The 26,673-nt window shown below is 40.5% G+C and overlaps 1 protein-coding gene across 1 annotated transcript in view; it reads left to right on the forward strand.

The window, feature by feature from the left end:
• GABPA (GA binding protein transcription factor subunit alpha) overlaps window positions 1–25,069 on the forward strand; it is a 48,782-nt gene extending 23,713 nt beyond the window's left edge. Inside the window, exons 5-10 of the mRNA XM_032781928.2 lie at window positions 9,942–10,187; window positions 13,720–13,914; window positions 14,748–14,804; window positions 15,331–15,471; window positions 15,756–15,948; window positions 24,134–25,069. Coding sequence (XP_032637819.1) covers window positions 9,942–10,187; window positions 13,720–13,914; window positions 14,748–14,804; window positions 15,331–15,471; window positions 15,756–15,948; window positions 24,134–24,362 — 1,061 coding nt within the window. The 3' untranslated portion in view covers window positions 24,363–25,069. The remainder of the gene's footprint in view (window positions 1–9,941; window positions 10,188–13,719; window positions 13,915–14,747; window positions 14,805–15,330; window positions 15,472–15,755; window positions 15,949–24,133) is intronic.
• The last annotated feature ends 1,604 nt before the right edge of the window (window positions 25,070–26,673 follow it).

Below are 26,673 nucleotides of genomic sequence, written 5' to 3' on the forward strand. Positions count from 1 at the left end.
GTCCTCATCGGTGTTGGACTTGGGGTGGAAACCTCCGTGCATTGTGAGGAGCTCCGGGTTTTCACATCGGCAGCCTCCATGTCCTCTTTGGCCGCTCACTATACGGCAGGGTACTGATGACTGGCAGGGCGTATCCGTTGATGGCGTGGATCTTGTTCTTCCACTGAGCTGGCTCTTCAGGACCTGTCTTATCCTTTGGTGATACTTGGATTTGCTGTCTTCCTTGCCTCCTCGTCGTGGTTTCATGTGACTGGTGGACGCCAAGGTACTTGTAGTGGTCTGAATGTCTGCTATGTGGCCGCTGGTAGTTCACCCATCAGTCTGACTACCTTCCCTCTCTTCACTACCATCCGGCCCACTTCTCAGTCCGAAAGACATCCCGATATCTCACTGTAAATCCGCGTCAGTAGTTAGCGAGTCGATGTCTCATTCATTCTTACATACAGCTTGATGTCATCATGTAGAGGAGGTGGCTGATGGTAGTTCACTCCTGAACCTGTACCCGTATCCAGTCCTTTGATTATCTGGCTGAGGGAGTTTAAGCTATGCAGACAGCAGCGGGACAGTGCATCACCTTGGTATATGCCACACTTGATGCCACTTGTGCAAGCTGCCTTGAGTTGACTTCTAGTGTTGTTCATACACTGAGTTCTGAGGAAGGTCTTAGCATCCTGTTGACTTTGTATAGCGCCAGACATCAAGATCCACGGTGCGGCATTGAGTCGTAGGCTTCCTGTAGTCAATCCAGGCTGTGCTCAGATTGGTCTGTCTAGACCTTGAATCTTGGGCGACTGCTCTATTATGAGGCAAGCGGTTGGCCTCTGGTGTTGTTCCCAATGCCTTCTGAGCTGTGTTATGTACTGGCTGTGGTCCTGTAGCTTGGCAGCTATGATGCCTGATAGGACTTTCCTGTTGTGGGAGGCGGTTATTGGCCGGTAGTTGGACGGTTCTGTTCCTTGCAGGGTCTTTCATGATCAGCACTGTCCTTCCTTGTGTTAGCCAGTTGGTGGGAGCCTGCTGCTAGAGCTGGTTCATCTGTGCTGCTGGCGTTATGCACTACTGTTAGTTTTTTGCCAGTAGGTGTGGATCATGTCCTGGTCCAGTGCTGTCAGCTCTCATGTTCTTGACCGCTGCTGGATGTCTCTACTGTGATGGTGACTGGTTTCTGTTCTGGGAGATTGCTGTGCTCTGTTCTCAGGTCCTGCAGCACTTTGCACTAGTGTTATGAGTCTTCTCTTTTCTCCATATGTTCTTCCAGTACTGTTAGTTTCTGCTGCTGGTGGCTCTGCTCTTATTGGTGTGTTGCACTGCAGTTGGGAGTACACCTTGGATGGTTTTTTGGAGAAAGGGCATTTACTTTTTGACTCTGCTTTCTAGTGTATCTCCTTAGCCTGGTAGCTAGTGCTGTGAGCCTTTGTTTAGCAGTCTCTAGGGCTTCAGATGAGTTCAGGTCCTTGTATTTGTTCAGTAGCCGAGTCTTATCCTTAATCTCTACACCCTTCTGTAGTTCCACCAGTGACTAACTTCTCTCCGAGTTGCCTTGATCTTATCTCAACCTCATTTTCCAGGGTGGTACATACTGTTGTTCTTCTTGATCGTGTAGCCAAGCATCTCCAGGATTACAGAGGCTGTAGCGTATACCAGTTCATTGGTTGAGTTATGGTGGGTAGTAGGGATTGTCATGAGGGCTCTATGGCATCTTCTAACATACTATCTGATGGTACTTCTCCACTGACCTTGGTAATCGGTCTCGAGGATTGACTGTAGCTAGTTTCTCATGATCTTATGCCTCATATCAGCTGCTGTGCTCTGCAATGGAGGGGTGGCAGTGAAGTTTCAGCTTCAGGTGTGGGCTGCACATCCACTTGTTCTTCCAGGTCTTCTGAGTCTGGATGTAATGTGGAGTTGGTCTATCTCAAGCTGTGAGAGCAGCTTCCTCTTTACTATGTTGAAGCGTTGGGTAACTAGCCGTTTCTCAGTAAGTGTGGATGTAGGTCTTTTGTCCATCCACAGTCCCCTCATACGTTTCATATATCCCCTCTCATTAGGTCTACTGTTGTAGTAGCATTCCATCAATTCCAGGTTCTCTTGTCTCGTCCATGCACACACGCGCGTGCGCGCACACACACACACACACACACACACACACACACAATGAAAGGATATGTCTAATATAAAATGAAAGGGGTGTGTGTGTGTATATATAAAATATAAAAATGTCACAAGTCATGTTCAGGTGAGTAATCAGTTACTGAAAGGTTTTATTGATATCTAAAATGTCTAATTCCCCAAAGAGACTTAAGTTTCCAACAGCAATTCTCATTATCTCATAGATAAACAAAAGAACAACCATTACATCCTTTTTTGGATTACTGGTTAAACAAACATAAATGGTATACAGTTCACTTTTGACTTGTTTAGTTACTAATATTTATTAACCCCAGTAGCTTCAACATGCTATTTATGTTCAATGTGGTGCAAGATAGATTAGATATACAGTTCTTGTTACAAAAAAGTGGATGTTTATTGGCTTGTATAGTAGGTCACATTCTGCCATCGTTTACTCCTGTATGTTCCTTTTGGGTTCAGATAGGTTATATGAATGTAACAGGACAAAGTTTGCCCCTCTGTGTTTAAAATGGGTTCCTGGAAATCAAAAAGTTAAATATAGTTTCTTTCAAATGGGTTGCAGTTGTCATCGTGACTGACTTCATTGTTTTGCTAGTTAAAGGTGCTCTGCAATTGTTTTTTAAATAGAATTCTTTCTGAAATTTCTTTGTCACTGAAATAGCGTCTTTACTACAAAGGATAACACTTTTATTCAGCATTTCTCCTGTGCCTTAAGGAAACTTTTAATAAAGGAAGAAAGAATAAAAATTTCCTCTGAATTAGAAAGAGTAAAGTTAAGATGTTTTGTAATTGCTGTTTTCTCGCTTTCAGCTAATTTAAACCTGAAAAAACTTATTGAGCGAGAAATACAGTTCTTTTTAATATTCATGACAAGAATGAAATACTAACAGATAACACTTAATAGTAGTCAGCAAAACAGTTCACCAAGTGTTGCAGCATCAAAGCTGTTTTTGTCCCATGTCTCTTGATGGGTTTGTGCAGAAGGCTTTGTACAATGAATAAAATATACTTGTTCTTCTTCGAGTACTTGCTCATATCGATTCTAATTAGGTGTGTGCACACCGCGTGCACAATCATCGGAGAATTTTTACCCTAGCAACACTTGGTGGGTCGGCTGTGGAGCCCCCTGGAGTGGTACCTTAGGGCCGTGGATATTACCCCAGCCGACCCAGCACCCCCTCAGTTCCTTCTTACTGCCCGTGATGGTCATTGGAACTGTGGAGCGTGACTTAGCTGTCCTCCACTCTCCCTAGCTTTTGCTTCCCAGTTTTAGATAGTTGTTCCAGTTGTTATAGTTGTATAGTTAGCGTAGTGCAGTAGTTGTTTTAGTTAAAGTGTTAGGTTTGTGATTAAATTTAGAGGGTTGGAAGGGGTCCTTCCCCTTCCCCCCCATCCGCCTGCCAGGCTCATGCCCAAGGCTCCGGATTTTAAACTGTATTTAGCCTGTTCAAAGCTTGTGCCAGCGGGAGACCCCCACAACTCTTGTTTGAAGTGTCTTGGGGAATCTCACCAGGCTGACAAGTGTAGGATCTGTAAGGCGTTCAGACCTCGAACCAAAAAGGAGAGGGACTTTTGGCTCAAGCAGCTCCTTATGGAGGTGGCCCTTAAGCCGGATTCCCTATCGGCACGCCAAGTTCTGGCACCGAGTGCATTGGTGCACAGTGCCCTGGCAGCAGCTTCAGGTACTGCGCCACAGGGAGACTCGGATAGAGGCCTGCAGCACCAGACCTCTCCAGCACCACGTCCAGTACAAGTAACTTGGCGCCGTTCCCTGTCACCAGACCCGAAGAGACAGCGTAAGCCAGAGGTGACTGCCTCTCAGCAACATGCACTGGCACCGCCTTTGCCAATCTCAGAGTAGCATCGGCACCAGAGCGACTGAGAGTACAAGCGCCGATATTGTCACCATTGACTCCGGCACTGAGGGAGGAGCCATTGAGTCTAGCACACACTGTCTCCCCGACCTGAACTGTGGTTGATGCCGGAGACATTTGCAACAGCGAGAGACCTCATTGCCCTCACAGAGCCAGCACCAGCACAGGCTACGGCACTGCCTCCGACTCGTGCAGTACAGTCTAGGGGCAAGCCAATCGCAAACACTACCAATTTGCTGTCCTTCCCTTCAGCCTGTCAGTGGCTCCCAGAGTGTTCACCAAATGCATGGCTCTCATGGCGGCCTACCTTCGTTGACAGTGGATCCACGTGTTTCCATATCTCGACGACTGGCTCATTCAAGGCCACACCAGGGACCAAGTACAATCCCACGTTCGACTCACCCTAAGCACGTTCCGCCAGCTGGGCCTCCTGCTCAACAAGGAAAAGTTGACTCTGAAACCAACCCAGAGAATAAAGTTAATCAGGGCAGTCTTAGACTCCAGACTCACCTGAGTCCTTTCAGTCAATGGCGAACATCATCCGCAGCCTTCAAAACTTCCCGATTTCCATGGTAAAGACGTGCCTCAGCCTTCTGGGGCATGTGGCTTCGTGCACTTACATAACCAGCTTCGCTTCGGCTTCGCCCGCTTCGGGCCTGGTTATCAACAGTATATCGACCAGGTTGAGACAGCCTGAGTATGGTGGTCACTGTCCTGGAATCAGTTTTGACCTCCCTCTGGTTGTTGGACCCCACGTCAGTGTGCGAAGGGTTACTGTTTTATGTCTCGCAACCTTCGTTATACCTAGTCACAGACATATCTCTGGGATGGGGCACCCACCTTGGCAAACTCCAAATGCAGGGCCTTTGGACCACCTCTGAACTAACTCTGCACATCAATGTACAAGAACTGATGGCAGTATGCATAGCGTGTCAGGCATTTCACGGAAACCTACATGGCCATTGTGTGGCAGTCCTCACAGACAACACCACAGCCATGTTCTACATCAACAAGGATGGGGGAGCCTGGTCGTCCCTCCTATGCCAGGAGACCATTCGCCTGTGGGAGTTCTGCATAGTCCACTCAATAGATCTGGTGGCGTCGTTTCTCCCGGGAGTCCAGAACATGCTGGGAGACACTTCATCAGATCCTTCCGGCCTCACGAGTGGTCAATTCGCCCAGACATCATCCATTCCATCTTCCTGAGGTGGGGGTTTCCCCAGATCGACCTATTTGCCTCGTGTAACAATTGGAAGTGCCAAGTGTTCTGTTCTCTCCAGGGACATTCTCCAGGTTCCCTAACAGATGCTTTCCTACTTCTGTGGAAAGACCACCTGTTCTACACTTTCCCTCCATTCCCACTAGTTCACAGGGTCCTGCTCAAGTTACACAGGGACAGGGCACATATGATTCTGGTCACCCCAGCATGGCCCAGGCAGCACTGATATATCACACTCATGGAGCTGTCAGTAGAGCCTCCGATCACACTCCAACGTGGCCGAACCTGATCTCAAGACCACAGCCGTTTGTCATCCCAACCTGCAATCACTCCATCTTACAGCGTGGATGCTACTTGGCTCACTCAGTCGGAATTACTCTGCTCACAATCAGTGCAGCAGGTTCTGTTAGGCAGCAGGAAGCCCTCAACTCGAGCCACATACCTAGCCAAATGGCAGTGATTCTCCTGTTGATGTGAGCAGCGTGCCACGCCCCCCCCTTACAGGCATCGATATCGCTTATATTAGACTATCTCCTATCCCTCAAGCATAAGGGCCTGGCGGTATCATTTTTCAGGGTGCACCTGGCAGCCATCTTAGCTTTCCATCCAGGAGAACATGCTTCCTCTGTCTTCTCCAATCCGATAGTCGTTAGATTTCTGAAGGGCTTAGATTGCCTCTATCCTCAAGTATGACAACCGGTTCCAGCGTCGGACCTTAACCCGGTCCTTTCCAGACTCACAGGGCCTCCGTTCGAGCTGATGACCACCTGCTCACTTCTTTACCTAGCTTGGAAGACCAGCCTTCCTTGTAGCCATCGCTTCAGCGAGACACGTTTGAGATGAGAGCCCTCACGTCCAAGCTGCGGTATACAGTTTTCCACAAAGACGAGGTGCAGCTTGGCCCCACCCTGCCTTTCTCCCCAAGGCTTTATCAGCTTTTCATATGAACCAGGACATTTTCCCCCCGTCTTTTATTCTAAGCCACACGCTACGCGGCAGGATCAACGTATGCACTCCCTTGACGTTCATAGGGCTCTAGCCTCCTATATCAAGCGTACTAAACCGTTCAGGAAAACTACCCAACTCCTCGTTGCAGTGGCCGACTGGATGAAAGGCCTACCCGTCTCCTCGCAACGCATCTCCTCATGGATCACGGCCTGTATCCGTGCTTGCTACTACTTGGCCGGTGTCCCAACCCCGTGCCTCACCGCCCACTCCATGAGGGCTCAAGCCTCATCGGCCACTTTCTTGGCCTGGGTCCCAATACAGGAGATCTGTAGAGCTGCTGTTTGGTCATCAGTAAATACCTTTGCTGCTAATTAGTTAGTTCAGCAGTCTAGAGACGATGCCACATTTGGTTCAGTGGTTCTGCACTCAGCAATGTCTCACTCTGACTCCACCACCTAGGTAAGGCTTGGGAGTCACCTAATTGGAATCAATATGAGCAAGCATTCGAAGAAGAAAAGATGGCTACTCACCTTTGTAACTGTTGTTCTTTGAGATGTGTTGCTCTTATCCATTCCAAACCCGCCCTCCTTCCCCTCTGTTGTAGTAGCCGGCAAGGGGGCACTGAGTCGGCTAGGGTATATGTCCAGCGCCATTAAGGTGCCGCTCCAGGGGGCTCCACAGCCAACCCACTGTGTGTTACTAGGGTAAAAATTCTCCAATCATGCATGCAGCACGCGCACACCTAATTGGAATGGATATGAGCAACACATCTCGAAGAACAACAGTTACAAATGTGAGTAACCGTCTTTTCCTAATTCTGTCATCTTTTGTAAGGTAGAGCTTAATACTCCTAAGAAAGAAAAGCAAGAATGAACTTGTTTTAATAGCACTAATCTACAAAGAAAAAATGCAAAAAAAGTTATGTGGATAGATATTAACTTCTGTGGCAGTAACACCTAAAGACCCAGCCGCATTGTGCTAAGCACTGTACATACTGTGGCAAAGCTCTGTCCTTGTCTCCGTGAGTCCCGCATTTCCTGGCAGATTTTGCTAGCCTCAGAGAGGGTTACAGCGAGCCTGTGTAGCCCTTCTCTCTCTAGAGGCAAGGTTCACAACTTACTGAACCATTTTTATCATAAGCCAGCAAGGGAGGTGAGGAGAAGAAACCCTCCCTCGCACAGTCTCTGTTGTCTCCCAGTTTTAGTGATTAATCGGGGAGGGGAAGGAAGAGCCCAGACGCGCCTCCTGCTCTGGTCTTCAACCCAGAGACCCAAAAAGTAGCAGCTGTGGTAGCTGACTTTTTGGAAATAGGACACGTACAACTCCCTGGGCCACTTCCCCACAGCAGCCCCAACTCGATATCTCCTTCACCATTACCTCAGGGCCTCCTTCCTTGCACCTGATTTGGATTTGTACTGCTTCATTCCTCCTATAGCTCCTGACACCCATGCCTTGCTGACTAACTGGGAGGCTTTTAACTAGTTCCAGCAAGCCCTTGATTGGCTTTGGGTGTCCCAATCAACCTAGCTATCTCCACTGCCTTCTAGAAGGATCTTAATTGGCCCCAAGAATCTTGATTAACCTGGAGCAACTGTCATTTGGTTACCATGGGACCAGGGATTTGTTTAGCGTGGGCCTAACATACCTGTTCCTCACTACTTTACTGTAGCCGTCTGGCCTTGCCCCATCACAATACGTAACAAAGAGGCAGTTGCTGCCTCAAGGAGCTTTATATAGATGATCCAGCAGGTTTATACAGTAAACAGTACAGGGGTAAGGTGAAGGAGAAAGTAATGGTTCTCATCAGCATGATAAGCAGTAATCACTGCATGCTACCTACCCAGCCATGGTGATGTGTGTTTATAGGCATCATAGCAAAAGTCAGTTTGAAGGAGAACAAAGGCTTTGTGGATTTTTACTTGAAATTCTAGAAGAAGTACTGTGGCAGAGAGCGCATAGATATTTGTTGCAGAACTTGAAAAATGTGTGGCCAAGACTGGCATCATTGGTGCAGAGGAGATGGGTGTCATCGTCTCATTGAAATATCAGAGATGATGGTTAAAGTGGTGATAGACTATGAAAGGCCTTTTTAAAATAAAGATAAGTAGTTTGTGTTCAATGAATGAAAGAGGGGGAGTCAATGGAGCGGGACATAGGGAATGCGGGTGACCAGTCAAATTATGATCTAGGAAAATTATTTGTATCTGCATTTGAATGGATATAAATTGGGCAAGATAGCATTTAGGCCACATAGGAGGTTGCAGTAGTCAATGTGAAATGAGGGGTTAAATTAACCTTTTAGGTGTGTGGTCAGAGAGAACAAACCAGGTCTCAAGGTGTCACACAGGAAGTAGCAGCAAGATTTAGACACTGCCTAAGTGTGTGTATCTAGAGAGAAAGGTCGAATAGTAGTAGATATGTTGTTAAAATAGGATAGTAGAGTGACTTCATGGAGAACTTGGAAGATCGGGGTAGAAATTTTGAGTGGATTTGCAGTTTGATGGAAAACAGGTTGTATGACCTTGCTTCCTGGAGCTTCATGGTCTGGTTTTGAATTGTTGATCCTTAAAAATGTAAACTTAAGATGACACATAATGAGGGCATGAAGATAATGCTGGAGAAGGGTAAGGAATGAAATCTGGCAGTATCCAGGAGGTATTGATAGGTAGGCTTACTTACAAGGGAGACAAATGAGAGCAGAAGTTTGGAGTGAAGAATGACTATAAGATTTCTTGGAGAGAAGTAAAGGTCTGCGTTATTTTATAATAATCATACTATCGTCATGATTTATATAGCACTTCAGACTGCCTTATAAGCATGAATCTTCATAACACCCCTGCAGAATAGATAAATACTACTTAACCCATTTTACAGATAAAGAAATTCAGGTGGAGAAGGTAGGGACTGACCCAGAGCCACAGAACAAATTGCTGGTAAAGCTGGATTTAGAACTTGAGCATTCTGATTTCCAGCATTCTGATTCATGAAATCACATTGCCTCTTTAAGAGTATGTCTATGCTGCAATAAAAAAACAAGTCTCAGAGCCAGGGTCAATTGATTTGGGCTTGCAAGGCTTGGCTGAAGCCTGGGCTCTGAGACCCACCCCCCTCTCAGGATTTGGGCTCCAGCCTGAGCATGAACATCTGCACTGCAATTTTTAGCCCCATAGCCTGAGCCCCGTGACCCTAAGTCATCTGACCCAGGTCAGCTGCAGCCATGCTGCAGGTCTTTTATTGCGATGTAGGTGTACCTTATGGGGTATCTTAAAGTGATGCTAACCAAAATGTGTGTAAAAATTTCAAAGACAATTTAAAAGTAACCACTTTTGAAGACTGAAAGTGGGTACCTATTTTTGGGCCTACTATATTTCCTTCATAGGACAAGTGTAATAGTTCCTTAGGTATGCATACAGAGCTGCCTGTTGAATATGTGTGTGGGGGTATATATAAAAACTGAATTTAAAATGCATGGGATTGTGGGGTGAAGGGACATGGTTATTTGTTTGTTCACTTTACTAAATTATAAGTGTATGCTTAAGTGAAGGGTGAGAAGAAATATCACACTGGGGTCTACTATCCTTGATAGTGTTGAGTCATATAAATTGTTCTGGAAATATGATGCTAACCATGAATGCATCTGGTGTTTTCTGTATCTGATTCTTGGCGTGTAGTAACAGTACGTTTTGGCAAGATTTAAATGAAACTGGTAATGCTTTTGCAGTGCTCAAAGATAATGTATTTTACCTTATTGTATTTTCATTCATATCTAGGAATAGAGCCTAAGTTAAACATCCTTGAAATTGTAAAGCCTGTGGAAACTGTGGAGGTAGTTATCGATCCGGATGCCCATCATGCTGAAGCTGAAGCTCACCTCGTTGAGGAAGCCCAAGTGATAACCCTAGATGGCACAAAACACATTACAACCGTTTCAGATGAGACCTCTGAGCAAGTGACCCGATGGGCTGCAGCGCTGGAAGGCTACAGAAAGGAGCAAGAACGCCTTGGAATACCCTATGGTAATAAAACACGATGTTGAGTAGCTTGTATGTTTTTAATAATTGAGAATTATTTGATATTAGGTATGTTATAAGAGACATCATTTATTAAAGTGCTCAGATACCATAATGAGATTTCATATGCTATGACTAGGAGTGCAGTACAAATAGCTTGATAGAGTAAATAAAGTGGAGGTGGAACCATGGCTTATAATTCCTTGGTAGAAGAAGGTAAGATTCCTCCATAGCTTACTTAAATTAAAAATGTGTATTTTCCCTGGTCTAGTGCATAAAGTAGTTTAAAATATGTATACTAGCAGATTAAACTTTCTGTGTGTAAATCTGACCTTGGGTCCAGTTCTCTGGGGTTCCTGACTCTCTTTGGGCCCGTTAAAGACTATCGTAGTGGAGGATGCGGAGCACCTAGCAGTATCAGATTTGTATGAAAAGCCACACTTAGATTCAAGTACCTAATGTACCTAATTTTTAAACTTCAATAATCTTTTCAAAAGAGCATCACCATGGAAGAGACTAATTGTTCTAACATTATAGCATATGTAATGTCTGCAAATGTGTTCTGGGAGCTAAATTGAAACATTTCTTTTGAATCCTATACCACACTTGAACACTGGACTCTGCAGCTGAAAATTAACTGTGTTAAATCATTGTAATGCACTCTCCAGTGATATTCACTAAATCCACCTGTAATATGTAAACAAACTCCCAGAAACTTGCCTTTTTTTTGCCTTGTTGAGGAACCCAAAGTGATAACCCTAGATGGAACAAAACACATTACAACAATTTCAGATTGTTTGCCTTTTCTTGGTTTTAGTGCTTGGAAAGAATTAAATTCAGTCTCAGGTATTTACAAGGGAACAAGGTATTAAATTGTCTAATATTCTTAACAGATTCTCAGAGAAATAACTGAAGCAATGGCTTCTGATTTGCTTTGCTTTGTTGATCCCTTTGACATATAAGCATTTCTGAATTCACTTTCATTATGCTAGATACCTTGTTATTTGATGGTTTGATACAAAAAGCTTAGGGATATTCATGTGAATATCTTCTGAAATTTCACAGCATGCCATACTACAATGCAAGAAGATAAGTTACACTCTTCAACATAATATAAAAACATTTGGTGTTAAATTAACTGTTGTAAATCAACTTTATAGATTTGTTAGTATTAAAACTTTGCTTTCTCAAAGAAGAAAATCAGCATTGTGAATGTGACACCATTGTAATTTTAAAGGTGACAACTGTTTTCCATTACGTAGGTGAGAATTTTCTAGAAAACAAAAATTGGCCTCTTTTATGACAAAACCCAAGTATAAACATTTTGGAATTCTCCTCTTGGTAGTAGAAGTCTTAATCAAGTGAATGCCAAAAAGGATAGCTTTTACACACCATATCAGATTTTCCTGACTTCAAGGAATTAGAGAAAGGAGGCACTTGAGGACCTTTCGTATTCTGAATGTATTGTTGGTGCTTTATAATAATATATGCCTCGATAGTTTTTTGTAAATGAATTTTTGTATGATTCCTCAAAGATGAGATTTCATTTTGCCTGATCCTTCTATAAATGTGTGTAAATTGCATTTCTACTAGGAGTTGAGAGTTTTTCTGAAATCATTTGCCTCTTTTGAGAATCCAGAGCGCTTTTCAACAGACAGTGAGAGTTGTATCTCGGAGTAAAATCAAACCCTGTTTTGTAGTGATATTGCAGACTCTATTCCTTCCCATTATTTGCTCTGACTAGTAAGCTAACAACTAACCACCATCCAGGAATTTTCCACTCTTTAACATCTCTCTTCTCTTTCTCCAGTTTCATTCTTGTCTCAGAGAAACATACAAGGTCCACAGCTGTTCTGTCATTTTCTCCTTCAGCTTATTTTTGCTGGAAGCCTGGAACAATCAGAAAATGCTAAATCAAAGGAAAAATGCCCAACTGTTTTTTGGAGCCGCAGTTTACCAAGAGGGACCTTAAGTGCATTGTATTTTCACTCTGAGAAGCCAAAGTTATTTCAGGAGGCAAGGCAGCAACAGAAGTAGATAATTTTTGGTGTTGTGGCAGACAGCTTACTTAGCTCTTTTAAGAAAAAAGAAGCTCAGTTTCTGGAGCAGAGGAGGTTCTTTGTGACGTCCAAGAGCTATGATGAAAACTCTTCCACCAGCAGCACCACCATTTCTTGCTGTCTTCTGCCTCACCCCCACCCCCACTCTAGAATATTTCTTGGGAGCTAAGTCTTAACCAGGAACGTTCTCATATTTCCTTTACCATTTCCGGGGACTAGTGTGCTGCAAATGCAGAGTTAGCGCTTTAAAACGTGATTTGTAAAACTCTGGCACTGCCCATTCTTCTTGCATTTTGATGGATGTGCCAGCGGTCCCAGGTTCAGAACTGTTGAAGTGAGAGGTTTCTGCTGACCATGTACAAGATCCAGACTCTGTCGGGGAGAGTTTCATGACCAATGGGAGTGACTGCTAAAGCATGTTTGTCTCAGCCATGAAACTCAAAAGCCTCTCAAGAAACCATATAAGATACAGCTCTTGCTTTTTCCTAGGTGAAGGAATGATAGAACTTTCCTGATCCATTCTGTTCAGAAAATCACAGAAACTATATCTGTGCTTATCCATGATGCCAAGTTGCTTTTTGTTAGGGCTTCCCAGAGCTCTTTTGGGATTTGGAGGCCGAAGGTAGATTCCAAAGTTATGCTGTGCTCACAGAAGCATTATTATGCAGTATAGCATTAGCCTAAAGAACCTACAGGATATGACAATAGTAACAGGAGAAAAAATTGACCCTACATGTGAAACAATTTTTGACAGCCGTCTGTTCTAATTGCTCACCCAGTTGGTGTAGTTACAAAAGGCGCAAAAAAAAAAGGTCTCATCCTTCTCCCAAAAAGGTTAGGAAGCTTAATGATGTTACTTAGAACTCTCACTAGCCACCAATATCCTCAGCTACTCCCTGGTTGCACACAGTGTTACTGACCTAGATCATGGTTGGGGAAGTGTATCCTATCTCAGCATAGGGAAGGCTAGTGTTTCATATTGGAAGAAATGAAACAAGAAAATTGGTAGAGAGAGCCAATAGAGGGCTCAGAAATTTTCAGAGATGGCGAGACGAAATGGTGATCCAAGTCAGAGGCTTGCATTGTACTCCAGATACTGCACTGTCTGAGGCAAAGCCATAGAAAGCAAATTAGCAAGTCCATAGGAATAGTTTTGTAGTGGCATCTTGAGAATCAAAATTTAATTTGTGTTGTGGCTTTCCACACCTTCTGCTGTCTTCCCTTTTTTGTTTCTCTATGCAAAGAATGTTAGGCTTTGTTACTAAAACTTAAGAATTAGGTCTTTTTTAAAATTTAACTCCTCATTCATATGACTTTTCAGTCATACCTGTTTCAATCATATGGGACTGTTTTTTCTCTGGTTCTTTTTATTGCTAGTGACTATAGGGAATAGTTCTGTAGTGTCTAAAATGGGCAGGGTGACACACCTTTTACAGCTTTTATCAGTTGTTTAATATATTTTTCTTCTTTTTTCCTAGACCCTGTACAGTGGTCAACAGACCAAGTACTCCACTGGGTGGTATGGGTGATGAAGGAGTTCAGCATGACTGACATAGACCTCAATACTCTTAGTATTCCAGGCCGAGAGTTATGTAGCCTCAATCAAGAGGACTTCTTCCAGAGGGTCCCTCGGGGAGAAATCCTTTGGAGCCACCTGGAGCTTCTTCGAAAATGTATGTGAGCTTTCTCAATGACTGATTTAGTTACTGTTTTTTTCTGTGGAAAGATAAAGACAGCTGTGAACAGTCCAAATTATTTTCCCACTTTCCATTAGCAGTGAAAGGGAGGGTGTGAAGTACAAGATAAGGGAATATGTTTTAATGAGAGTATTTGCTGTTACAAAGGAAATGTCCCATTTTTCCTCAAATTTTATTACTGTTAATCTAATACAGGAAGTAAGGTACAAGAGGTATGGGTCTTACAACATACCTGAGAATTCCTGATTTATGTTTTTATTATTAGCTTTCGTTCATCTTCTGATTTGACAGATTATTTATATATATTATATTTATAATTAAATATTAAATGCTATTTAATATACGTTGCAGTTTCACAACATAAATGTGGAAGTTGCTAAGCTAATTCTTTAGCTCATATAGACTGCAGCTAATCTATTGTGCATTCATGTGTATTCAATGTTTGGATACAATTAGGTAGGCTGTTTTTCTCTGTGACATTGAAGAAAGTACATCGTATAAGGAAAATGGAAAGTTTGTATGGGAAAAAAATAAAAAAAAGTGTGTGTAATATTCTAAAAATACATTAGTGAAAATAAAGCTTCATCCCAGATGCCCATAACAACATAAAAAAGGTTGTGCATACTTCTTTCACATGGTGTTGAATATTTACTCTTAAAAGTGATCATCTTTATATACTCTACAACCTTTATGTTGTTTCTCTGCATTCCTTTCTTGTTTTCTCAGTTATAAAATCCATTTGGCATTCAGTTGACTTATGAGGGTAAGGATTTGAATAAAGATTTAAATATTTTTCTTTTACTTGGCAGATGTATTGGCTAGCCAAGAACACTCTGGAGAAATAGCAACAGTTACTATTGATCAGCGTGAGTAGTCATGCCAGTAAATTATTAAGACAGGTGTTTGTCAACAAGAAATGTGGGTTCAGCAGTCATGCTACCAAAAAGTCAAAAAAGCCACAGAGAAACTTGTGCATGTTTTTCAACTTGAAAGCAAAGCTTTAATTTTTTAGCCAATTTAAGAGTTTAATATAATCAGAATTATGAATGTTTCTAACTTTCTTCTTACTATGATCAATAAACTTTTCCATTATTCTGTACTGTAATGTGACACGAGTGAAATATTTGGAATATCAGCTATTCAGAACTGCATTCTTGGTGAATATATATTAGAAATAAGTTCTGTACTGCAGTGCTAACACAAATTCCATTTTAAATGGTAGCGACAATTTATATTATTCTTAAGATGAAGGTTTATGAATATCTAAGTGGCTCTGTGGAGGGGAAATATTTTGAATGTTAATATTGATGTGTACACACACACACGTACACACACCAGGGTTTTGTACCAATAAGTTATAATTATTGTTCTCCAATGTTTGCTGTTTCACAGCTGTGCAAATTATTCCAGCATCTGTACAGCCTGCTACCCCAACTACCATTAAAGTAATAAACAGCAGTGCAAAGGCAGCTAAAGTACAAAGAGCACCAAGAATCTCAGGAGAAGACCGAAGTTCACCTGGGAACAGAACAGGTATTTTCTCAATTTTATTTTAATATAAATGCTATAAATATTTAACAGTTAAATCACATGGTGAATTTGCAGAATACAGCCATATCCAAATTTTCTAAGTGCTGCTTGCTTGGTTATGAGGCCTGTAGGGAAAATCAAGATGCGACAGGTAGTGCTGATGCAGTAAGTAGCCCTCAGACCTTTTGAGTTAGTACTGAATCAGTGCGCAGTCTGCTGCTAAAGAGCACATAGCTTGATGTAGAAAATAACTTTTGTTTAGTTTTAATGACTTTTTATCTCTATAGGAAACAATGGCCAGATTCAGCTATGGCAGTTTTTGCTAGAACTTCTTACTGACAAAGATGCTCGAGACTGTATTTCTTGGGTTGGCGATGAAGGGGAGTTTAAACTGAATCAACCTGAGCTGGTTGCACAGAAATGGGGACAACGTAAAAATAAACCCACCATGAACTATGAGAAGCTTAGTCGTGCTCTGCGGTAAGAAGCTCTACAGCTAACTTATTTCATGAAATGGTGTATACTTCCCTCTAACTGTAGTATTCTGCCAGTTACATATGATCTTTTGTGATTGCACATCTGTTAAAAAACAGACAGTTACAGACCACCATGCCGCCTTCTGCTGCGGTTCTCATCAGCTGAGCAGGGTGGGTCGTTATTTAGATGTGTGAGGGGTTGCCTTTAGAAAACAAATGGAAAATACTATGATCGATAATCTTTGGATAATATGTTTAACAGTTTATTGGGGAAATAGTCGTGGAAACAGCTTTAGTTACAGAATTTAAGATATATGTCTACACTGCACCCCACTGGCAGCGGCGTGTATAGTATATGTAATGCTCTCGCCATTCTTTCCGCATGTTAAGCCGCTTCATCATTTCTTGGGCCAGGAAAAACTTTCCCATTAAAAATCTTCTGATACATTGTCATTTGGGAGTTTTGACCAATAAACACTATATTAAGGTGTTGAAGTTAACTTACACAGTTTAAAAAAAAAAAAAAACAGAAAACCACCTGTAGTCATGTTGCAGTATTTCTGGAACTATGCAAAAAATGACACTATCTATCTCATCTTGAATACCATTGTTTCACCTCACCTACAGGCCTAAAGCACCAGTTGACAGCTCCACATCATACTTCAACTAATTGCACATAAAATAAGCTTTCAAATCATATATGATGTGGATGTGTATAGGATGGGTACATTAAACCCCCAAATTATGCACCTTTTTGGAGATTTGCCGCATGCCAAACTGTTATAGTATTTCAGATTTTACATAGATTTTTTTCTATTAAGTATCATACTTAAAATGCTTGTGTGTGCTGAAAAAGACAAGTCCAGGACCTCATTAGCATCCTTACTGTGAGAACAACACAAACCAAAACACACAATTGATAAACAAATAGCTCCTGCTCTGTTTCCAGCCAGCATCACCATCTGATATATTGAACTTTCACAAGTCAAGAAAACTGAAATGCCTCAACTAAGCTATTTTCCTTCATCTGGGTTTTGAAGTCAGTGGGAATTGTGCTCCCAAATCATGTTCATGTTAAGGGTCACATTTACAAAAACATTTAGGTACCTAAATATATGGGCTTAGGACCATAACTTTAGACTCCCATTTTAGCAAATTTTGTCCTGTGTGTATTTAAAACAGAGTGCACAATAACTTTTCATTAAACCAATTTCTTTTCAGAGTTAACAAAGTAAAAGATTTTACGCCACTTAAAAACATTGTCAATATAATAGATTAGGCACATTTTCTATAAAATAAGATAAGGAGGCATTTTTCGGAAAGGCAGGTGAACAAGGTATCTTTCATGATTTAAATGTGCTGAGTCTGTTTAAAAAAAAAAATTACTACGCTGAACTTTGAATATTTCACCTTCTAAATTGAAGTACATGTAAGAAAAATTTGAAAAATTAATAAATATCTTTTAAATCCACTACAAACAGTTACTGTATGTCCTTCACATTGTTTAAACAGGTATAATTAACAGGTCCTATATGTATCAACACACCCCATGTATTAACAGGCCCAGTGCATGCCATTGTGGCATTTCTGCAGCTCCAGTGTTGTGATAGGCACCCTTTAACACATCCATAGATAATTTCTGCACAGTTATGGGGGATTGGCTCTTGGGTTCCAGTTCTCTATTGTGTTTGTCCCAACTCATGTTCTCTCATAAGGGCAGTGTAGGATTGTAGCAGTTTGCCTGCTTCCACACTGTGGCTTAAAAGTGAGTTTTTTGGATGTGGTAGCACAGTGCACCATTTGTTGGGGTCAGTGCCTCTAGCGATCAACACTTGGAGAACTTGTTGCAGCTCTCCTCTTTAAGTAAATTGTACACGCTGCAGATGAACTTTTTCTGCTGAAATGATTTTCATTCTATAGATCATCCTTCCCTAAGTTTCTTAGGAATCCGTGTTTCTCCATAAATATTGTCCAAGCCATTTTCTTGCTGTGCCCAGCAATATGGGAAATAATATCAAAACTGGTCAGTGCCTGGAAGGAAAAGGAGATGACAGAATTGACAGGCACTAATAATATTTTTCTCTCCAACGCAGATTGATCATATAAGACAATGAACTTGTAAGCAGCATCACAATGTAGAATAAGTTTTTCTTTGAAGGTTTCCATATTACTTAAATGTATGTGGGACATCTCCACCAGCTTCATTTGAGAGAAAACCGTAATGTGTCCATACCTGTGAAAGTTCCAAAACACAGCCCTTTTTTGCACTGTTTTCTCTCGTTGCTAAAACAGACCATTGCCAAGTCAGTACCACTCAGAGTGGTTTCATAGTTGGTGGGTTGTCTCAAAAAATGTTTATAGCAGTTAGGGTGGTCTTTTAATTCTGAGACTATTAGGTCACTTATACCAGCTCTATATATACTAAGCTCATATTTATACTCTGCTGTCTCTAGTATTTGTTTGTTCATTTTGAATGTTGTTACACAAGAAAGTTGTTTGTTTGGAAACTTCCATCCTGGCAGAAATGCAAAGACTCCAGTTCAGTAGGGGGACCTTGCTCTGAAGCACTGTTGAGGTTTTGGAGATTGAAATGCAAGATGGAATTTTCAGTTCACCCTTACTGGTGAATGAAGTAGCTTCATTGGATTTTAAAAACTGCTAATTTTACCTTTATCTGTGTATTTTGCATAACAGTTTTATGCCCAAGTAATTATTGCCTGCATTTGATTGAAGAGCTGTGTCATGGTATAATTCCCCACTCTAAACCTTAGCATCCAAAAGATGGGGTACCAGCACGAACTCCTCTAAGCTTGATTACCAGCTTAGAAGCTGTAGCGCTGCCACCAACCAGGAATTCCAGTGCCTGGTACACTCTGGTCCCCCCAAAACCTTGCCTGGGGACCCCCAAGACCCAGACCCTGTGGATTCTTAACACAAGCTAAAGTAACCCTTTACCCCATGTTGCCTCTCCCAGCTTCCCCTCACACATAGGGTCTCACCCTGGCCGCTCACTGTGATTCAAACTCCTTGAATCACAAAACCAGAGAAGAAAATTCACCTTCCCCCCCTCCTGTTCTCCTCTCCCCCTCCCAGACTCTCCCTGAGAGAGACAAAGTAAATCCTACACAGAGAGAAATTAGCCTTTCTTCTCCTCCTCTCTTCTCCCCACCAATTCTCTTGGTGAAATCCAGACCCCGTTCCCCTGGGCTCACACCAGGAATATATAAAAACAATAGGTTTTAAACAAGAAAAACTTTTAATTAAAGAGAGAAAAACAGTACAAATTATCTTTGTAAATTTAAAATGGAATAGGTACAGGTCTTTCAGCTATAGACACTGGGAATACCCTCCCAGCGTAAAGTATAACAGTACAAATTAAATCTTCCAGCCAAATACACATTTGACTCCTTCCAGCCAAATACACTTTTTTTTAAATAAGAAAACAAACATAGCCTAACTCGCCTTATCACTAGTACTCACTATTTTAAACTTATAAGAGCCTGTATCGGAGGTTTGAAGAGAACCTGGTTGCACGTCTGGGTCCCTCTGAGCCCCAGGGTGAACAAAAAACCACCAAAAACTAACAGCACACACAGAAACTCCCTCCTCAAGATTTGAAAGTATCCTGTCCCCTGATTGGTCCTCTGGTCAGGTGACAGCCAGGCTTACTGAATTTGTTAACCCTTTACAGTCAAAAGAGATATAAAGTACTTCTGTTCTGTTAACTCCTACTATCTGTTTATGACAAGCTGTTAGAATTCTATTGGTTGCATCCCTATTTAGAAATCTGAGTTTGTCTCGTGTTGGTTGCCCCTTGTATTGTAGTCAGTCCCTGTTCACTGGAAGCAAAAACTGTCCTTTTTCACTTATTGGCAAGATATTGTTGAGGAATGCTTCACGTTCAGGGCTGCCTCTGTGTTTCATCTATGGAATACCTGACAATAATAATAAAATATAATTAAACACTACCTCATGAATATTCAATAAATATTTACCAGAACGTAGCTAATGCCAAGGCATAGGTATCCAAATCAATACTCAACTCACTTACACTGTAAGCAAAAGTCAGCTTTAGGTTGGTTTAGTGCTAAGGGCTAATAGTAATAATTTATATTTTTGAAAGAGAAGAACTTATGGAAATAAACTATATCATACTATGTTGTGTATGATACTTAGTGTAAAGCATAGCAGGGCATTTAATTCCAAAAATATCTGAAAAGTACTTACTTAAGTATTTACTTAATCTTAAATGTCATCCTTAATGCAAAACAAACAAAATTCAAGTGCATATCATTGCATACCCAGAGGAAACAGAGAGTATGATGTTCAAAAGAGATCACACCCTGCATTTTTTGTTAGCACAGGATTCCAAACTAGGAACATAGTCTATATTTAGTACCTCTCCTTCACCTTTTTTTTTTTTTTCTAAGTTACAAATGATAGCAATTTTTTGTTTTTACTTACCTTAAAGTTCAAAATTCAGTTTGTAAACATCATTTTCAAATTCAGCACATTCAAATTATGAAATAAAACATGTTTACCAACTTTTCCCAAGAAATGTTTTTTTCATTAATGTCAATTTATCTGATAATTTGGCCTACTCTAAAATACAAGGTTGATGCTGCAAATGCTTATGTGATTTTTAAGCACTGTTCATGTGAGTAAAGTTACATACAAGCATAAATGATTGCAGGATCAGGGCCTCATTTTTCAATATCTCGATATTTTTGCCCATAGTGGGTTTGTAAGATTCAGATAAAAGACACGGTAGCTTGAGATATTTAAAGTTTATTTTGAAGTAAATGCAGTTTTTATTTTCAATCTGAAGCTACGTAGCACAAACTTCCAAAGAAGATGGATCTAGACTGTTCTCTGTGGTACCAGATGACAGAACAAGGCGTAATGGTCTCAAGTTGCAGTGAGAGACGTTTAGGTTGGATATTAGGAAAAACATTTTCACTAGGGGGGTGGTGAAGCACTGGAATGGGTTCCTTAGTGAGGTGGTGGAATCTCCTTCCTTAGAAGTTTTTAAGGTCAGGCTTGACAAAGCCCTGGCTGGGATGATTTAGTTGGGGATTGGTCCTACTTTGAGCAGGGGGTTGGATTAGATGACCTCCTGAGGTCCCTTATAACCTTGATATTCTATGATTTTATATCCATTTGCGGTTGTAAGGTATACATGAAAAATATTCTTGCAATACCAAAATCACATTAGTGGTTTTAAAGGTTTTATTTTTCTTTTCTAAGCAAACTAAGTGAAAGCAGCAGAAGGCAGCAGAAGAGCTCAAGAATAACTTTCTCATCACCAGGATGTTTTCATAGTAATTTACGTAAAGTGAAAAAAAAAATTATATTTTGTTTTGTTTCTCAAAGTATTTTTCTTTTGGCAGCTGCATCAATACTGACATGTTATCTAGCATTTAGATGTCTGTGGCGATATTAAATGCCTCTTTCTGCCACTGGTAAAATTTTGCTTACAACTTGAATTGTTGTTTAAAAAACAAACTTGTGACTTAAGTTTTCTTTACTAATTTATTAAAACTACTGTGTAAATTTGTGATTAATACAGTAAATGATGGTGATGATGCTGGTGGTAGATATTCTACACAGTTATAAGAAGAATAAGCAGATTAAAAGTAGTTCATGTTAATTCTCCATGAATACAAAGAACAGAAAAAGCAATTGGTCTGTATTTTGGTATGTGTTCTTGACTGTGCCATCAGTGAAATACCAGAAGTAGTATCTATTTAATTACTTTATAGAAAAGTGACATTGCTCATTTTTCATCTTGTCATTACATACATAACTTTTGTTTCAGCATAATCTGAAACATACCAACAGATTAAGAATTCCTAAACATTCATTTTCTGTATTTGTTGGTTGTGCTCTCTGTATCGTGCATTGCATCTATAACAACATTCTGTAAAAACTGATATAAATATTTCTCTGTAGTTACTATACTGACTAGATTCCAGCTTTTGTGTCTCTTCTAGTATGAGACATAAGACAGCTGCTCAATCAGTTCTCAAAGATACCCTCACTTTTGACCTTTTGATATCTATAGACCAGGGGTCTGCAACCTTTCAGAAGCAGTGTGCCAAATCTTCATTTATTCACTCTAATTTAAGGTTTTGCATTCCAGTAATACTTTTTTATTTTTTTTTTATGTTTTCTTTCTATAAGTCTTTAATATATAACTAAACTATTGTTGTATGTAAAGTAAATAAGGTTTTTAAAATGTTTTAAAAGCTTCATTTAAAATTAAATTACAATGCAGAGCTTCTCAGGCCGGTGGCCAGGACCCTGGCAGTGTGAGTGCCACTGAAAATCAGCTCGCATGCCACCTTCAGCACACATGCCATAGGTTGCCTACCCTGGTATAGACAAACTCTTAATTCTCAAGGCCCTCTGGTATGCTCTACTTCAGTTCTTAATGACTAGAGTCAGAAAAGTGCACCCAATCAGACTTCATTCCACTTACAGGAAGTCTTCACCAGTCTCTGTGGTTTGCCAAACCAACTTGGGTATTTCTCATTGTGAAGGTTCCAGTTTTTGTTTTAGTGTATGTCTACACTACCCATGTTACAATGCAGCTGTGGCAGCACTGTGACTTGGGCAGTGTAGTCAAGCTTTATTACCAGGGCAGAGCTCTCTCAGTGATTTAAAAAAAAAACAAAAAAACCACCACCCCGAACGAGCTTTATCACCGGGAGCCACAGTCCTGTCTACACTGGTGCTTTTCAGTGCTAAAACTTTTGTCACTCGGGTGTGTTTTTTCACACCCCTGAACGACTAAAGTTTTAGCACTGAAAGTAGCAGTGTAGACACAGCTTTAGTCCGAAGTGTGTCATCTGCAAAATTTGGTGTCTCCAAAGAGATTTGACTGGGAGGCAAAAGCTAGTTCAGTGATTTACTCATTTTTGCTTGGAGATTAGAGACCCTCTTTATTCCTTGCTTATCAAGTACTAAAGAAGATCTCAGAAGTACAAATGACCTGGCATTTGTTCTGTACACAAGCATGCTTTTCAAAGGGTTGAAAATCTGAGAGCCAAGGGAGTTTCCAGCTATCTGATGGTAGAAGCATGAGGTAAGAGTGGCAATCCAGTCAAATTATATTTTTCAGAGAAACTGAACCATAGCTGGGTGATTTTCTTTCATTATATTTGTGCCTTGCACAAATTTATCACAATCCCACTAAACCTCAGAAGTCCAAATTCATTAATGCCTGAGGCGAAGAGAGCACAAAATACAACTGTAAAAAGTTAAATTTGTTTCTGGAGTACTACAGATCATGTATAGAGTTTTATATTGTCTTAACTGCATTCTGTTTGGTGTGGCCTATGGTAACAACTCTATTGTGATAAAACATGAAAAATGTTGACCATAAAAGGGTAATTAATTCATAATTAATTGTAAACATAGATAACGGATGTGCTTCTGACTTTGTTTTTTAATAGGTCCTGCATTTAAATTATACAAAGGAAAGAGTGAAACTCCAGTGCTCGCTATTGAAAAGTATCCTATAGTTTTAGATGGGCTATATTAATATACAATCCCACTCTTTCCATAATATTCATGAATACAATGACCCGCAGCATTCAGTTTGAAATTAGCTGCTTTCTCCACCAAGGGAGTTAGCAAGATGCAAAGTTATGGGACCTACAGGGTCAGTACATGAGGGTGCATACTGAAACTGACCACCTGCAACAGTCTGGTCAATTGTCCTTGTAGCTGAAATGGCCAAGAGTCTCTCTGGTGCTAAGGCAAAAATAATCAACAAAATCTTGCAAAATCTGGCCATTCTGGTGTACTGTCACCCCAGTGATGCTCAGTCTTCAGGCAGCCTGTCCCCCTGTGGGATTTGTGATGGCGATGATGAATTGATTTAAGTAACATTGTTCTCCCAGTAGCTCAGCCAGATAACTCAAGAAAAGAATTCATATTCCACTGCCTTCGTCTCTTCTTTACATTTATGTTGAAAACAAAACAACTCTAGCACAAGAGAGTTGAAATCTAGTTTTATGTTGGTGAATAAAATAAATCTTTATCAAGATTTTACAATGAGAAAAAGAACCTACCTTTTAGCGCTACAGCATCTTTAAGGGTGATCATTGTGTGTGGGTGCATGGGTTTCGTACGCTGAATATTGCTCTGTTACTTTGCACTGATTTTGCTATTTCTCATTTAAGGTATTACTATGATGGCGATATGATCTGCAAAGTACAAGGCAAGAGGTTTGTGTACAAATTTGTCTGTGACTTGAAAACTCTCATTGGCTATAGCGCAGCAGAGCTGAACCGGTTGGTCACAGAGTGTGAGCAAAAGAAACTGGCAAAGATGCAACTCCATGGCATTGCACAGCCAGTCACAGCAGTAGCACTAGCTACAGCATCCCTGCAAACCGAGAAAGACAATTAAGCACTCGGACCTGAAAGTGGGAGCCTGAGGCCTTTCTTATATACCCAGAGCAGTTATCTTTATCAGAATTGGAAGCTTCTTTTTATTCCCTGACAGTACAATATGATGCATGATTTTCTACAAAGAACTGAGACTCCCATAAATTTGGATCTTTAACAGCATATATTTCAGTGTATGTTAAGGGATCACCACAACTTCTTCAATATGAAGAATGGCACACTGTGTCATGTAGTTTGCTGAACTTGGTGAGGAAAGCTGAACCGGTTCATGTTGTGTGTCCAGCCCTACAAAATACTTGTTCCAGCATTTTAAGAAAAGTGAAGCATCTATAGGAAATAGACTGGTCAATAGTTTGAATTCAACCCTTTCTGCTGTTTTTTTCTCTATTGAACTACAAAATGGAATTGGATGCGTACACAGTTAAAGCAGGAGCTGCCCTTAAACATGCCTGTTAATCTCATTTAATCAAGCAGAGCAGAAAGAACAGACACATTAAAAAATAATACAAAGCATCAAGTCATTAAGATAATTTCTCTGTTTATAAGCAAAGAAAACTAAGAATAGACTAAACTGAAGATCAGTGCTGAAGAAAGAGATCCAGGTTTCAGTCTGGCTTACGTCAAAAGCCAATTATGAGTATTTCATTGTAATGTGTCGCTAACATGCATATACGAGGGCAAATTCTTAACTTTTGAAAAATGTTGTGCTGGCTACTCAGCAAAAGAAAATGAATAAAGATTTCCATGTTTTTCCTGTCAGGTGATTAAAAACTCGAAAAGATATCTCTCACCCAAAAAGAAGTTTTTATTACTCTATGCTGCAGAGTATATTAGCCAATACTCCTTATACCTGCACTATAGTTGATCTTGATGAACTGAAGACTTAAGTTAATCATATTCAGCAATCCTTTCCTGTTTAGAATCAAAATGAGCTGCAAATAAGTTTATAAAAATCTAAAGTTTGACTTCCAGATTATTGTATAGTCTGCCGTATTAAAATATGAAAAAATATGGTTTCTTATTAAAAATTCCTTTTTTCCAAACTTTAGATAATGTTTTAAGGCCTCAGAAACAAAACTACACATTCCTGAGGCCTAAGCAGGGCACAGTTAAGGGTTTGGATACATTTTTCAAAATATATGTAATTGGAATGTATCCTGAATCCAGCGACTGGTATAAATATTACTTCATTCAGGCATATACATGTTAATATGTACAAAACTGTGTCTCCATGATTTGTGAGCTTCTCCATTAATGACTTGCTAGACTTCTTCTGTTAGTCTGAATAGAGTATTTTTTTACTTTTTGCCCCTTTGTTTAAACAGTATGAATATTGTGTTACCATGCATTTTTGCTGTTCTTGCAAGCAGATTTTTTTTTAAATAAGGAACCATCAGCAGAATCTGTGGTATCACTTGACAAATAGTAAAAAATATAATTGCATAAGAGAAAATCTTTAGTACCATGTTGAAAGGTCAAGTTACTCTTAAAACTTTTAAGTCAAGAATCTCGCTACACTGACAGACGCTTAATGTAAAATGTACTTAAACTGAGTGGTGGAAGCACTATGTTATTGCTGTTGACAAGTAAAGAGAAACTGGGTTTCGAGGAATTGGAAATATGTGAGACTTGTATATTTTTAGGGTTTATTTTTTCAGGGTACATCTGGGAGCTGAGGTGTTTTTTCTTAGTGGAGGTGCATCTCCATGCCTCTGCTGTAGGCCTGAGGATCTCTCTCATGCCATCTATCATTTAAGTCTCTTTAGCTGCCATCACCACCATTGTAGCTTTCTCTTGTCAGATTCCTCCAGTGACTTTAAATTTACCATTCTTGAATTACTGAAGCACTCCTTCATTTGCCAAAAGGCTGAGCATTCTGCTTCTGAAAGATGTATTAGCTTTATAAGAAGCTACACAAATCCTTTTTAGTCTGTAACAAATCCTTAAGTTACAGATATGGGTAAATCAGTCAGAAGTCAAGTCAAATGTCTAGCTTGTATGACTGTTATAGTACAGTTGTAGCCCATTTTCACTATCAAGCATTTGAAATCTCTTATGTAAATAGCTGAGGTCACGGTCTTGCTTATGAAAGGAGAAAATTAGTCTGCAAGTTGCATGGCTAACAACTTTTTTCTGTGTCCAGAATTCCATTTGTGCAAGACAAGGATGGGCACTGTAAATACAAGCCGCAATTCAAGTAGCTAATTAAGAAATGTGATACAACTGCCCCTTAGAACACTGCTCAGTCTTTCTAGCAGAAGTCTAAAATACTGCAAGTGGGCACAGAAAGGAAGGGTTTAAAATGTTGACTG

Source organism: Chelonoidis abingdonii, chromosome 1 (genome assembly GCF_003597395.2).
Source record: "Chelonoidis abingdonii isolate Lonesome George chromosome 1, CheloAbing_2.0, whole genome shotgun sequence".
NCBI classification, from domain to species: Eukaryota; Metazoa; Chordata; order Testudines; family Testudinidae; genus Chelonoidis; species Chelonoidis abingdonii.